The sequence below is a fragment of the Nelumbo lutea genome, chromosome 8, assembly GCF_056320005.1.
Source record: "Nelumbo lutea isolate HS-2025 chromosome 8, American lotus-T2T, whole genome shotgun sequence".
Classification (NCBI taxonomy): Eukaryota; Viridiplantae; Streptophyta; class Magnoliopsida; order Proteales; family Nelumbonaceae; genus Nelumbo; species Nelumbo lutea.
In genome coordinates this window covers 3,063,539-3,079,439 of record NC_142691.1, presented here as the reverse complement: position 1 = coordinate 3,079,439, position 15,901 = coordinate 3,063,539, and the positions used below count along the sequence as shown (strand labels likewise).

Genomic DNA, 15,901 nt, shown 5'->3' with positions numbered 1-15,901 from the left:
TTCTCTTTTCCCCCTTCTATTCTCTGTATATTTGGTTCATCCAATTTACCAGTGTATTTTTTATCTCTTTTTAAAATTCTTTCTTGAATGGCAAATTCAATTGAGAAGATGTAGAGAGAGTTCCTATGGGGTAAAGGACTTGAAAGGAAGTACCATCTAGTGAAATGGGATTGGGTTTGCAGGGATAAGGAGGGAGGTTTGAGAATTAGAAGGATGAAGTTAAGGCATTGCTGGGGAAGTGGTTATAGAGATATAGGTTGGAAAGGGAAGTTTTGTGGAGGAAAGTAGTGGCTTGTAAATATGGGGTAGTGGGGTTTGGTTGGGAGTTGGGACACTAAGGAGGTTAAGTCTTCTTATGGAGTTTGTGTGTGGAAAGGAATAACGAGTTTTTAATCAGCCTTTCTTGATTTTGTTTCCTATAAGGTTGGGAATGGTTTAACCATACCATAACATTTTGAGAAGATGATTAAATTTTGTGATTTATGCCCATGTTTGTGTAGGTTAAGCAAGAAAAATACCTCTATTGCAGAATTTTTTAATAATTCAAGGAAGGGTGGTGGCGTGTCCAAGGTTTAGAAGATCCCTTTTGGATTGGGAGCTTGGGGAATGTGTGGAATTTCTACAAAAATTACAATCGGTTGATCTGTAGGTGGACAAGAGGGATAAGAGATGGTAAAAGGAATCCAATAATGGAAAATTCTCTGTTAAGTCTTTCTACAAAGCCCTTTTAAGGAATCAAGTAGAGAGATTGGAGGTGAAAGGAGTTTGGGGATATCCTATTCCACCTAGGGTGGAAGCTTTTGCTTGGATTGTAGCTTTGGATGGTGTCTTGATATTGGATCACATTAGGGGTATCCAGTTGGCTGCAAGATGTTATTTATGTGAAGATGCTGAAGAGAGTGTTTTGCACCTATGTTTTGGCTGTCTCTTTTTGAAATTTATATGGGGATTTTTCTTTGGATTCTTCAAAACTAATATGGTTGAACCAAGGAGCTGCATACCCCTTTGTCATTTTTTGGGAAGTATGGAAAGAAAGAAATATGAGGATCTTTGAAGACATGGCTCGAGAAAGAGACCAGATTGCTCTGTTGTGTAGGAAAAGGATGGTGGACTAGATACTTGTTCTCCCAAATTTTGGAGGAGTCTCAAAGGAAGATTGGTGCTAGTTTTTGGTCTTTTCTTGAGTTGGAGTCAAGTAACTAGTTATGCTGTTTTCTTTATCCGTTTGGATGTATCCTCTTTTTTTTTTTTTTTTTTTTTAATCTAAGGTGACTGTGGTGATCCCTTATCACTCGTAGTGACGCACTGATGTAGTGACTGTGGTGATCCCTTATCACTCGTAGTGACGCACTGATGTACTTTTCTTTTTTACTAATAAAATTCTTTTTTATTTGTTACCAAAAAATTGATTATATATTTGGGTTTCACTTATTTTGGGATAAAATCACATTATATTAATAAAAAAATGGTAGAGGGAAGATGCTATCCACAAAGGCACAAACTGCATAGTTACAACAATACACTTATTTTTTATGAGTAGCATGATTGAAGAGAGTTTATTAATAGGAATAGAAATATACATGGGAAAGTGCACTCCCTACATCTGAAAATTTAGAAGGGAACCATGGTAGCAGCCACTGACAAACAGATATTATATAGTTAAGAACATGCCTTTATTAAGGTATGATACTTGACTACCCATTGGAAAGCAATTCACAGTATCCTTCCCCAATTTCTTAACTTTGTCAGGTATGATACTTTGCTCAAGGAAAAGGTCATTGTTTCTTGGACCCCACCATCTGACAGTTGGGTAAAGTTGAATTTTGATGGAAGCAATCAAGGAAGCCCTGACCCCTTAGGCATAGGAGGAGTCTTGAGAGATAAGGATGGCAACATCTTAGCTTTATACTCTGGTCCAGTGGGAGTAGGAGACTCAGTCAAGGCTGAACTATTGGTGGCTCTACCGGGTATTCAGATAGCAAACCATTTAGGAGTTGAGCATCTTCTAATTGAAGGAGATTCTAAGATTGTGGTGGGCTGGTTAACAGATCTGGGATAATCATTTGGTGCTACAAGGATTTCCTAAAAAAGGGAAGCTGGTTAACAAATAACATGTCTGTTAGCTCACATTGGGGGTGAGCAGGTCAGCAAATGCTTTGGCTGATTATCTTGCTAAACAAGGGGTATTGAGGGAACATCTATACTGGGCAACATTGTAATGCCTTTACTTAAATAAGATAAAAGAATAAAAGATGTGTTCTGATGTAATTCAGGAAGAAAGAAAGAAAAGTCAACTAGGCTTCGAAGAGAAGAAGAAGAAGAAGAAGAGAGAGAAGAGAGAAGAGAAGAAAGAAGAAAGGGGGTTTGGTTAGATTAGATCTGCGGCCCCACTAAATATTATAATATATATATATCATGTCCTTACAAAAGGAGTTGCTCTAATACCTCTACTTAAAACAAAAGACAAATAAACAAAAAATAAACAAGGCCCAACCGGCCCAACTACCAAGACTGTAACAAAGGAAATAAATAATAAAATAAAGTGTGGGGCTGGAACCACACCCACACTAATGAGCTACTAACTATCTCTACACCTTTGATTTATTTATTTATTTATTTTTACTTTTTTACACTTTAATCTCAAGTAAGGTTGCACCTTGTGCCCCTCCTTGAGGTGCTTGTAATTTTTCTGATATATCATTAATAAATCATTTCTCAATTATAAAAAATGCCTTTATTAAAGTTTCCTTTTATTTTCTATTCAAAAATTACATGTTTATGACTTGTTATACATCATCTTAGATCCAGTGTTTTAAAAGCGCAAGGCGCAGGGCCATTTTGCGCCCTAGGCGCACCAGGCATGCGCCTTTTGAAAGGGCTGCGCCTAAGACCTAGGTGAGGCGCATACCCTAAAATATGCCTTGCCTGTGCACCTAGGCGTGCCTTTTCAATCACTGCTTAGATCCATGGAAAAGTAGAGGGGATTATGTATTTTTTTTTTCCTAAGGACACTCTCCACTGGTTAGTGATAGTTCTTAAAGATGTCTTGACTCCTTAGATGAAACGTCTATTTCCCAAGCAGGAATAAGATCTGATAGGTTGTAAGGCATATTGACTCCTTAGAGAAATAATGCTGCACTTAAAGGGATGGAATATTGATTCCTTAGTTCCTAGGGAGGAGAGCATCTATTAGGCTGAACATCTTCCTTAATACTTTAGGTTTAAATTTTACACTCGTTGTCTTTTCCTCTTTTATTCTTAGATTGTCTTTTTCCCCTCCAATGGAGCATCGAATTGGAAAGATGTTCTGGGTATGCATTTTTTCTCAGCAAGTTTCTTTTGTTGATTATTAGTTTTTTCTGTCTATATTAATGTGACTATGTTCATCCATTTTTATTGAACACTTTGAATGTTTGTAGGTATATATCTTTTTTGATTGATTTTATAAAAAAAGCTGAAACAGTGCAGCCCCGGATACAAAACAGCACCGAGTCTGGTATAGCCAATAAAACTTGGTGCTGGGCCTATGCCAAGGGAAATATAAGGAGATCAGAAAAGGAACCCCTCTAAACTATATGGTCCTTATGCAAAGGAATGCGGATTTACATTAGAAAATTCTTTCAAAATGGTGCCCAATGGCAAATTCGTTTTTATCTCATACCTCTTCCAAAAAGTGAGCTACTGTTCTTCAACTGAGGGCCTGTTCCTTTCCTCTTAACTCTTACCTCTTAAGAGAATCTTACAACTTTAAGAGGAAAATGGTTGTTCGTTTCCTCTTATCTCTTATCTCTTGAAGAGGAATCTTACACTTTTTTGTTTTCCAATGATAACCCTACAACTAAAACACTACACTTCTCCTTATAACTCAAGGACCCACATGCAATAATAATAATTATTAAATAATTAATAATAATAAAAATTATTATTTTAATTACAAGAAATTAATTAATACTTATTAAATATTAAATAATTATTAATTAGTAGTTGTTAATTAATTAATAACTATTATATTAATTAGTGTTATTTAATAATTAATAATTATTATAATCATTATTATTAAATATTAATTAATCATTATAAAAATGTTAATAGTATTTCTTTTATTGAATTACAAAATACTATTAATTAATTAATAATTAATTATTCATTAATATTAATTAATTACAATTAATTGTTAGTTAATAAGAATTATTATAATTAATTATTAACATTTAATAGTTAATTTGTACTAATTATTAAGCTTTATTTTTATTTAATTATTATAATAATTAGTATTAGTAATAAATAAATTTTTAATTAAATATTAATTAAATTATTATTAATTTATAATAATTATTAAAATTAATAGATAATAATTATTAATTATTAATTTTCAATTGACTATTATAATAATTAGTATTAGTTATAAATTAAAATTTTTAAAAAATGTTAATTGTTAATTAATTATTAACTATTATATTAATTAGTACTAATTAATAATTAACAACTATTATTAATTAATAAATTATTATTAATATTAATTAACAATAATTATTAATTGTTATTAATTAATTATTAATCATTATAGTATTTTTTAATATTATTTTTTATTGAGTTACATAGACAAACAAAAATACTCATATATGGGGTTAAAATTGTCATTTGACAATTTTCAGAATTCAGAATTAAAAACACCTTCTTTGCATTCAGAGTTTAGAGGAAAGAAACGTTCACCAATACCAATATACCTCTTAATGTAATTATTGCACTTTCAAATGTCAGGCATCAAAGCAAACGATCAGGCCCTGAGTGCTCCTTGTTCTCTTTCCACAAAGACCAGAATATCCTAGTGGAGCATGTTGTCATAAAATTCTTTTGTTGGGACTAAAAGTTTATGTATGCAAACATCTAAGCATGCAATCAAAGCAGAAATTACCAGTTATACCTAAATTAATTTTACAAAGCTACACCACACATTCCAGAAGAATCTATAATGGTGGAGGAGATGTTAATATTTTTTTTTGATGAATCGATGTTAATACTTTTTTTGATGAATAATAGTAAATTTTATTGGCTCAAAACTGATTTAGAGTTATGAATTCATACAACATCCCAGGGAGGCGCGAGCTGCAGCCCCTCCTTGAAACTTACAAGTAAACTAGGAAAGAAATATTGGAATCACAGCTGAGCCCAAAACAATTCTTCCCTATTTACCCCTTACTTGGCTAACACATCGGACAAGGTATTTGCTGATCTCCCCACCCACTATAAAGAGACCAACATATTCCTTGTCAACTAACTGAATTTCTTCATTTCATTCTTGTAGGGCCATATAGCATCTTCAGGATTTTTCAACCAACCCACCACCACTTTGGAATCCCCTTCAATTACTAGATGCTGTACCCCCAGCTGGTTTGCAAATTGCATCCCTTGTATAGCAGTTAATAGCTCTGCCTTGATAGAGTCCCCAACTTCTAAAGGACCCGAGTAGAGCAATAGAATCTCTCCCTTCTCATTTCTCAAGACACCCCCATTCCAGATAATGGATTACCTATGCTACTTCCATCAAGGTTCAGCTTTAGTGAGCCTTCAGATGGAGGAGATCAGCTTGTAATTGACTTATCATTTAAAGGTGAACACCTTGCTATTGCTGGCCAATTTCTCCAAAGGTCAATAAAAGAGAATTGATGAAAGATTTTCAAAGTCTTCAGCCAAAGTATTACCCTATGCAATGCAGTTTTTCAATTCCTGACTGTTCATTTCCTTTTATTGAAAGATTCTAGCATTCCTTTCTTCCCAAAGAGTCCAAATCAGGGCAGCGCGAACACATCTCCACATAATTCTCCCTCTTTTTGTAGGCCAAGAGAAGGTAGAATGGTTAAAGATCATGCGAACTTCTGCTGGTATACTCCAACTACTCCCAAACAACGAAAGTAGCCAAGCCAAAGGTTTGCAGAAAAAGGACAAGACATTAGTAGATGGTAACAATCCTCCCCGTGAGCTCTACAAAGGATACACCAATTGGGGGAAATGTAGAGGAAAGGTCTTCTCTTTTGTAGGTTATCTAGAGTGTTTACTTTCCCATAAAATACTTCCCAACAAAACGCCATAATCTTTGGGGGAACGAGCCTACACCAAATTTCCTTTGATGGAAAAGGTTGTTGAGCCGAATGTTGAGAGATGGACTTGAAGTAAGAAGCACAAGTAAAGGTTCCTTTGGGTCTAGGAGTCCACACCCTTTTTCTGGCTTGGAGGAATCCAAGCAAACCTGATTAAGGCAACATAGCAAGTTAGAGAGAGATTTAATTTCATTATACCTTAGTCCCCTACGAAACCCGAAATCCCAATTAGGAGCCAAGGGTGTTCTCAATGGTGAGACAAATTTTGAGACTACCTCTTTTTTATACTAAGAAACAAAAAATAGCAAAGGGAAAAGGTCCTTTAGGGGGGTGTCTCCTACCCAAATATCCTCTCAAAAGCGAACAACGTTGCCAGAACAAACTTCATACCTGATAAAATTGAGACATTGAGGAAGGGTGTTGTGAATGGCCTTCCAAGGTGTTGCCAGGTTAGTCTGCCTTGATACACCAACATCCCATCCATTCTCTGATCTCCCATGAATGCTTCCCACCACCTCATGCCACAACCTCTCACTTTCCAATGGCCATCGCCACAACCATTTCCCTAACAGAGATTGATTTTTTCAATCACCCTCCCAAGTCCCAAACCCCCCTCTTCTTTACTTCTGCAAACAATTTCCCAACTAACCAAATGATCATTTTTTTCTTGTCTCGGCTCCCACAAGAAGTCTCTCATCAACTTCTCCAACTTCATAGCTTCCCTAGCTGGTACCCTAAAGACAGACAAAAAGTAATTAGGTAATTCTCCCTCCTAAAGAGATATAATTCTTCTTCCACGAGGCTTATCTCTTCTCAAACTTTTCTAGCACTGGGGTCCAAAATCTGCTCTCCCTAGGGTTTGCCCTTAATGGAAGCCCTAAGTATGACATAGGCCAAGTAGAGATGGAACACTCAAGACACTCCGCAATAACCTCGATCTCCCCATCCTCCAAGTTTAAACCCACTATGCAACTCTTTTCCAGATTTATTTTCAGGCTAGAAATCCTTTCAAATCCTTTGATCAGCTTCTTTAGGTTTGCTACCTTCTCACTAAAGCCTCTTTCACAAAAGATCATTAGGCTATCTACAAACTGAAGGTGGCTGACTAGGATTTAGTGTCTCCCTATTCTCCAACTCCTAATGGCATCTTCACTATCAGCCTTAGTAATGATCTTACTAATCACATCGGCTACATCGGCTACTAATGTAAAAAGGAAGGGTGAAAGTGGATCCCCTTGCCTGACACCCTTGCAAGATGGGGAAAAGTCCCTCGTCACACCATTTACCAGAATGGAGTAGTGACAGGTATTGATACACCCAAATATCCAACTACACCACTTGTCCCCAAATCCACTGTTTCTCATCACCTCTAATAAAAACTCCCAGTCCACCAAGCCATAGGCCTTTTCAAGATCCAATTTACAAATAAAACCTCTTTGCCTAAACCTTTTCATTTCCTCCACACACTCATTCGCAATTAGGATCTGATTTGTTATTTGTCGACCTTGAATGAAGGGCCCCTGAGTTTCACTAATGATTGAGGGAAGAACTGTTTGGTCCTAAAAGAAAACACTTTAGCCAGAATTTTATAGATGCTTGTCACCAAACTAATAGGCCTATAATCTTTTGGGTGGTTGGCATCAATCTTCTTAGGAATCAAGGCCAAAAAAGTGACATTGATTCCAGGGCTTATTACATGATTATCTACAAATTCCTTAAAGACTTCAACTAAATCCTCTTTCAACACCTCCCAACAATCTTGATAAAAAGCCCATTGTAAAGCCATTTGGACCTGGAGCCTTGGATCTATCCATTAGAAAGATAGCTTTCTTAATCTTTTCTTCCTCAAAATTCCTTTCCAATCACCTTGCCATTCCATCCCTCCCACGACTGCTCTCTCACTCAAAGTTCTTCTATAGATCGATTTGAAGTGGTTCACAAATTTTTTGGCTATGTCATCTTGGTTGGTAATCACCTCCTCTCCTATCTCTAGCTTGGTTACAAAATTCTTTCTTCGTCTCCCATTGGCCAAGTCATGGAAAAATCTAGTGTTCCCATTGCCTTCCTTAATCCACTTGTGTCTAGATTTTTGTGTCCAACTAATTTTTTCCCTTAGTAACCTCTTCCAAATCCTTTTTCAATTGTCTCCTTAACACTTTGTCATCCTCGGTCAAACCATTTTGGGATTCCTTTACATCCAAGTTTTCTATTCGAGAGATTAGGCTAATTTTTTTCTCCTCAATTCTGCCAAATTGATCTCTATTCCACTCTTTTATTTTGTCTCTCAACCTTTTTAACTTCTTATGAAACTTGACCCCCTTCCATCTTACCCCCCCCCCCATCTCCTCACCCCACCATTCCTTTACTTTTTTTCACAAAATCTGGATGAGTAAGCCACATATTTTCAAATCTAAAAGGTTTGGGTCTAGTAGGAAAAGTCTCGGTGCCTATTTGGATAGGATAGTGATCAGAGGTGACCCTAGGTAATGCTCTAGCAACTACGTTTTCCCAACTAAGGCTAGGTAAAATAAAAACCTGTCCAACTTCGAGCACAAAGGGGTTTCTTGAAGGTTGGACCAAGTAAAACTGGTTTGCAGCAAAGGTATTTCCTTCAACTCACAATCTTCAATAAAACCATTAAATTTCCTCATACTTGTTATGATTACCTGTTGGGGATTATTGGTTTCTTCAGAGAATCTAATGACACTAAATTCCCCGCCCAGGCAACAAGGAGCATCCCATAATCCCTTGATTGCATATAATTCCTCCCACATCTCATTTCTCTCTCTATAGGAGTTAGGGCCATAAACGTTGGTTAGAACCCATACAACCCATCCTCTACACTCTTAAATTTAATGGAAATGGAGAATCTGCCTATCAATTCTTCTACTACTTCCACCACATCCGCCCTCCATAGCATTACGATCCCCCCCAAGGCTCTGCAGGAAGGAGACGAAGTCCAACCTACACCTCTAGACCTCCAAAAACTCCTAACCCATCTCCCATCTAATTCCATCAATTTGGATTTTTGTAACAACAAAATGTCGGGTTTTTCCCTTCGGAGTAGATCTTTGATCAGCCTCCTCTTTCTTGCACTCCCTAGACTTCTTACATTCCAGCTGATAATTTTCATCGAGACAAAAATAACAAAACACCCATGAAGAAGCCTTAGTCTCCTTATTTTAGACCCTTTCTCCTCTCCCCTCTGCCACTAAATTCTAAATCTCCCTCATTGTCTGAGATTAACCTTTCCACCTCAGATCTTTTTTTCTTATTTGTTCCTTTTTTCCCTCCCTTCTTGATACAATAAGCATCCTCTTCCTTCTCTCCATCCTTTCTAGCCACTGTCTGAAATAGAACTTTACCATGCTCACACTCATTTTGGCTACAACAGCTCTTTGTTACTCCTTCCTTTTTTTGGTTCTTCCAGCACTGTACAAATCAAATTCCAGATTCTGTCTACCTCCCCCTTACTACTTCCTTCCACCATTCTCTCTCCTCGTTCCACTATCATCCTCTCTCTTACATCAAGATCTCCTGGATGGAAAGCTGGAATATCTGTTACAGGCATGCCACACAAGTCAGTACCCAAAAAAGAAATGACACCCATACCTGGTAGGACGGGGGTAGGATTAGGATCACTGGATTTGTGTTGCTGACAGGCTTCATTTGGTTTTTAGGCCTTAACCCTTTCTGGACAATGTTGTGAAATAGATGCAGTGAAATTATCACTTCCTGACAACCTACCCACTTGGAATTCCTTTCTCTGTGTTTCCGACACTGGATTACCCACATCCACCTCATGGCAGCTTTAGGACCAATTTCTTCACCATTTCTAGTCTTCCCGCAACCTACATTTTCGATATCTTCCTCTATAAACAGCAGCTCTGTATGCAGAGTTTCTGTTTCAAGTAGCTCGTTGTTGCTTTTTAGAGTCACGCTTCCCAAATTTACAGTTTCATCACTGCTGTCTTGTTCACTCGACCAGTCTTCGATCTCTGTTCTATTAGCATTGCTATGTTTCAGACATCTTGGGTTGCGCCTATCATGTGAGAGACGGTTCGCTGTGTTGGATGGGACCTACTGTAAAGAGCCTCGAGAATGAGAAGCTTGAAACCTTGCGCATGAAGCATTCAACCAAAAGGAGGGATTCGAAGTGGAAGGAGATAGACGCTTATTATTGTCCATCAACTCATCCCTCCTCCCAGTCATGTGAGTACTTAAAGAGTCCCTTGGCCCATCTTTCCTGGATTGGGCCTTGGGCTCAAACCTTTTAAATGGAAATCTGGCTTTTACTTGGGCTGTCTTCTCCGGCCCATCAGGAATGGGATCCACTCGAGTAGGCCCACTTCCTACTTCTTTTCCTCCCACGTGACCTTTTAAAAGGTCACACCCCCTGTTTTAAGAGTTGAACCAGCAACCTTCCCTTTTGAACCACTCTGGGGTTGCTGGTTCAACCCTCCTCCTTTACCTACTTGGAAATTTGTCTTTTTCCCCTGAAGCCACCTGCACTTAAGATCTGCCAGTTGTCAGAAGGTTTCCTTGCTCTCTATGGGTTTGACCTTCCATCTGCCCCAAGACTTTTTGGCTTCCCAGAATTTGTTGGCCCTTTTTAGTGAAACATTCCTTCTCATTTGAACTAGCCAATCTCATAAATCCACGTAGAGCTTCTTCTTCCTCCTTTTCACCTCCTTCCATGTGAGTCTCCTTCTACAGCCCTGCTTCAATGGAGGATGCTAGCCACATAGAGACGAAACTCCCCTCTGTTCGTATCTCTACCTTCTGTGGAATATCTTCTGGCTTCACACCACTTAGCATAATTGCTGCTGAATAAAGATCACCCCAAAATGCTCCTTCTAAGTGTTCTCCACACAATACTACTATAGATTCTGTTACTTCTTGTTTCCACAGATGAAATGGCAAGCCTAATACACGCACCACCACACCATCTTCGACAAAGAAATCCTTGGAGTTAGATGTTGGAATCCATTTGAAGACTATGAATGATCCTAACTCATCTTGAAAATTGAGAGCTGATATTTCCACTTCATTCTATACTGGATCTAAGAGAGCTTTACAGTTATCGAAGGGGGTTACTATGAAGACTCTTTTCAGCTTCAACCTAGTTGTCAGTAAATCAGCTACCCTCCTCCAATCATTGACCTTTTCCTTGGCTTGTATCACAAACTTACTATCCCAATCTCTAGACCACCCTCTAATCATTGACCTTTTTCCGACAGATCAACGTCTTTCTTTTCGTGCGTTAGTTGTAAAAAATGTGACTAGAGTGATTCGAACCCAAATCACCAAGCGCTAAAGGCTTATTTGCGCTCTTAATCCACTAGACCACATTTCGGCTATGACAAGTGAAGTAGAATATTATTTTATCAATTCTGGTGTCCACATGTAATGTGGACAAATAACATACATTTGTGTCCAATTCAATAAAAAATAATATTCAAAACTAATATTTTGTAAACTAATAGAATAAGTAATTTCTTAAATCCACATTTATATCAAAAAGTGGTTTTTAAGCTCAAGAAATTTATACGAATAAAGATATTAATAATAGAATAAATTATTAATTACTATTTTAATTTCAATTCAATAAAAGTATATATATTATTTACAAAAAAAATGTTATTTATAAAATACTCAAGAATATAATATAAATTGAATTTGTGAAATCCATTATTCTGCATTTATATCAAAAATGAAATTTTATCTCAAAATTTATGGAAAAAATGTTAATAATGGAATACTTATTTTAGTAAAAAATTATGAATTTGCATATGATGTGTATCTTAGAAAATTTTATATATTTCATATATTTTATGTTAATATTATATATTTTTATAAAATTTTAATTGATATTTTAATTACATTTTATAATAACATGTTTATTGTTTACAAAAATAAAAATATTGTTAACTAAACATTTGAGAATTAATTCTTAGTTGAATTTTGGTTAATATTAAAAATTAAAAATAATAAAATAGAAAATAATCAATATAATTATTCATTTATAATAGTTGCATATGTTTTGTGCCTTGAAATGCAGTGGAAAATAACTTAATAATAGCTTTATGCATGTATTAATTTGTAAAAAAATATATAATATGTTATAGGATTCTTGATTGATACATTATCAATAAAATTTTATGATTTCTATGCATTCCATTGTATTAACTATAGTATATTTCTTCACATATACCTTTAGAATATACATTTTCTATATATTTTTACATTAATTATGTCTATTTTAATCTTAAATATAATGTTATTAATATATTTATGGAATTTATATGCATTTTTTGGTGTATCCATATTTTTTGTCCGTATCCATGCGTTTCCAAAGCGTATCCGTATCTGTATCTGTATCCGAATGGTCTGATATGATACTTGATACCGATACTTTAATCCTTGGTTATTAGTATTGAGATACCTCAATTTATTTGGACTATTTGATTTTGAATACCCTATTGATGTTGCAAGGACCGACTTCAATGGCTTCTATTCTTGGTGGTTAGGCTCTTCAAAGACATTAGATGTAGCATCTCCCATCTTAATTTTGCATCTTTACAGGACCTTGATCATTTATACAAATTTTGAGAATCACTTCTGAAATGCAATAACATCAGAGTCATGAAAATTCCGTGCTTGGTTTTGGTAAATTCTGCAATAATCTATTGCTTGTAGGTCAGCTTTTACTGGCTAAGGGTGAAGTGGAACAGGCCTCTGCTGCATTTAAGATTGTGCTGGAAGAAAATCCTGATAATGTTCCTGCTCTTCTCGGTCAGGTGTTGGATTTTGTTCTCTGTGTGAATGGAGTATCAATTTTATCTATTTCATTCTTAATTAAGTATCAATTTACTTACTGCAGGCTTGTGTTCAGTTTAATCGTGGACGTTTCTCAGATTCATTGGAGTTATACAAGGTTTATTGGTTGCTCTTTTGTTTTTTACATACTTTGTCAATTATTTAAGACCTTTTGCTGCAAGTGGTGTACCATTGGTTCCTCAAACTAATTTAGTCTTATGGATGAACTTTACTTAAGAGGGCATTGCAAGTATATCCTAATTGTCCTGGAGCTGTGAGGCTTGGTCTAGGTCTCTGTCGTTACAAACTGGGTCAGTTTGAAAAGGCTCGGCAGGCATTTCAACGTGTTCTGCAGGCAAGAAAATTAGTAATTTGTTATATATGCATATATTATTTTTTATTTACCACTAAACATGGTACATATTTCTTTGAGGTCGTTTTCTCATATTTTTCACAATTTTGGAATTGTAGTTAGATCCAGAAAATGTTGAAGCTCTTGTGGCACTTGGGATAATGGATTTACACACAAATGAAGGTAATCCTGCTAGTAAATTGCTGATTAAAACTGCCCAAAAATTTCTTGTTGCAACCTGCTTGACATGCTTAATTTATTCTTTTGCTTATTTGACTAGCTTGGTTTATTTGAAAATATGGTGCAGTCTTTAATTGCTGACTTTGTTGCCACATTAAATATTGCATAGCTGATGGAATCCAGAAAGGCATGGAGAAAATGCAACAAGCTTTTGAGATATACCCCTACTGTGCAATGTCATTGAATTATTTAGCAAATCACTTCTTTTTTACTGGTCAACATTTTCTGGTTGAGCAACTGACCGAGACTGCACTTGCTGTAACCAATCATGGTCCGATGAAGTCTCACTCATACTACAATCTAGCACGATCTTACCATAGCAAGGTCTTAAATAGTTCCAACTCTTCATGAGGCTTCTTGTTTTTTATGCTGTGTTTACTTCTCATTTTGCTTAGATAATTTGGTGTCTTCTTACATTTCTCTTAAATGGAGATGATGGCATTATGATTCCTTTTGTTAGGGTGATTATGAAAAAGCTGGAATGTACTACATGGCATCTGTCAAGGAAATCAACAAGCCTCATGAGTTTGTGTTGCCTTTCTATGGTTAGTAATGATATGGATTATTGAAAAATTGTCACATTCTCTCATCTTTAGTTATATTTTCTATGACCGTGTGTTCTTATACTTCTCAACCTGCTTATTTTGTTCTCGGTTTAAAGTTAGCGTAGCACACAATTTCCTTTTGATTGATTGGTGTTATATTATTCCTCTTCTTTTTTACTTCTTCCCTCTTTAGTTCTCTATTTTATTAATTAGCAACCAGAAATTTTATTAATTAGTAACCAATACTGTTAACCTAGAAAGAATGTTAGACAAGAAAGAAACAAGGAAGAGGTAAAGACTGTTCGGTTGGTATGAGAACTCAATCCAGAAACAATATTTATTTTTGATAAATGAGAGGTTTTATTAGGGAAGAGGATAGAAACAGATAACAATTACAAAAGATACTTGAAGAGGCACAAGCTGCGACCTCTCCAACCCATCAAAAACTAAAAATGATTACAATTGTGCCCAATACAACTGTTCCCTAGTTGCCCCTTGCTTGTCTAAGCAATCAGCAATAGCATTAGCAGATCTCCCCACTCATTGTACACTAACATTCAGATTCCTTGTCAAACACTTAAATTTTTTAAGTTCATTCTTGAAATGCCAAACTACTGTTCTACTCCTAAAAAAGATTCCTTGTCTCTGTAACCACCCCACAACCACCTTGGAGTCTACTTCTATTACTAGCTGTTCTACTCTTAGCTGTACAGCAAGCTCTACCCCTTGAAGGCAGCAAGTAGTTCTGCCCTAGCGGAGTCCCCCTCACCTAAAGGGCCTGAATATAACAGAGTTACAGAACTACTTTCATTCCTTATAACTTCTTCCATCCCAGAATAACCTGGATTGCCCTGACTACTACCATCAAAATTTAACTTCATAAAATCTTCAGGTGGTGGTACCCAGCTCATGCGCGCCTTTATCTTTAACGAGGAACTACTTGCCACTGCTGCCCAATGCCTCCACAAATCATTGAAAGAAAACAATATTTTATATTAAAAGCATAAAGGACAAAATTGTCCTTACAAGAGAAGATAAATTACAGTGAGGTACAATGATGTATAGTGTATACATTACAGTAATAGTATTCAATAGAATATGAAAAGACAAAACTACCGCTCTCTACACTCCCCCTCAAACTGATGCTAGGGAACAAGTATCAGTTTGTCTATAAGAAACATGTGTCTGACCCGAGTCATAGCTTCGGTGAATAGATCGACAAGTTGCAAGCCAGAAGAAACGTGGGGAAGAGAAATATGGTCAACAAGGAGATCTCTGATGAAATGACAATCCACTTCTCCATTTATATTGTCAGCAAAGAGAGGAATGGAGGAGGAATGATCAATGTCCATATCATGGAGCAGAGCTTTGAGCCAAACTATTTCACTGCAGATAGAAGACATTGCTTATTACTTTGCTTCAGTAGATGACTTGGACACAATGTGTTGCTTCTTACATTCCCAGGAAATGAGGGAGTCACCATGGAAGATACATCAGTCAGTAGCCTAATATGTATTGGCATATTCTCTAAGAAGAGAAGAGGAGGATGAGAAAACAAACCATAAATGATTATCCCCCTTACATAATGAGTGATCTGAGGAACAACAAAGAAATGGGTTTGACAAAGAGCTGAAACAAACTAGCCAACAAGCTAAACAACATAAGAGATATCTAGCCAAGTCATAGTTATGTAGATTAGACTACCCACAAGTTGTTGATACAGCGTAGCATCTGGGAGCAAATTACCATCATCCTTAATTTAAGATTGAGTTCCAATGGAGTGTCAACCTGCTTAGAATCAGTAAGACGGGCCATCTTTACTAGATTAGAGGCATACTTTTGTTGGT

General features: G+C 36.3%; 1 protein-coding gene across 1 annotated transcript in view; it reads left to right on the top strand.

The window, feature by feature from the left end:
• The window catches only part of ELF8 (binding protein), a 44,913-nt gene that overhangs the window by 5,693 nt on the left and 23,319 nt on the right, over positions 1-15,901 (top strand). Inside the window, exons 4-9 of the mRNA XM_088958406.1 lie at positions 12,798-12,898; positions 12,982-13,035; positions 13,156-13,272; positions 13,389-13,452; positions 13,619-13,833; positions 13,970-14,054. Of these exons, the coding sequence (XP_088814532.1) occupies positions 12,798-12,898; positions 12,982-13,035; positions 13,156-13,272; positions 13,389-13,452; positions 13,619-13,833; positions 13,970-14,054 (636 nt within the window). The remainder of the gene's footprint in view (positions 1-12,797; positions 12,899-12,981; positions 13,036-13,155; positions 13,273-13,388; positions 13,453-13,618; positions 13,834-13,969; positions 14,055-15,901) is intronic.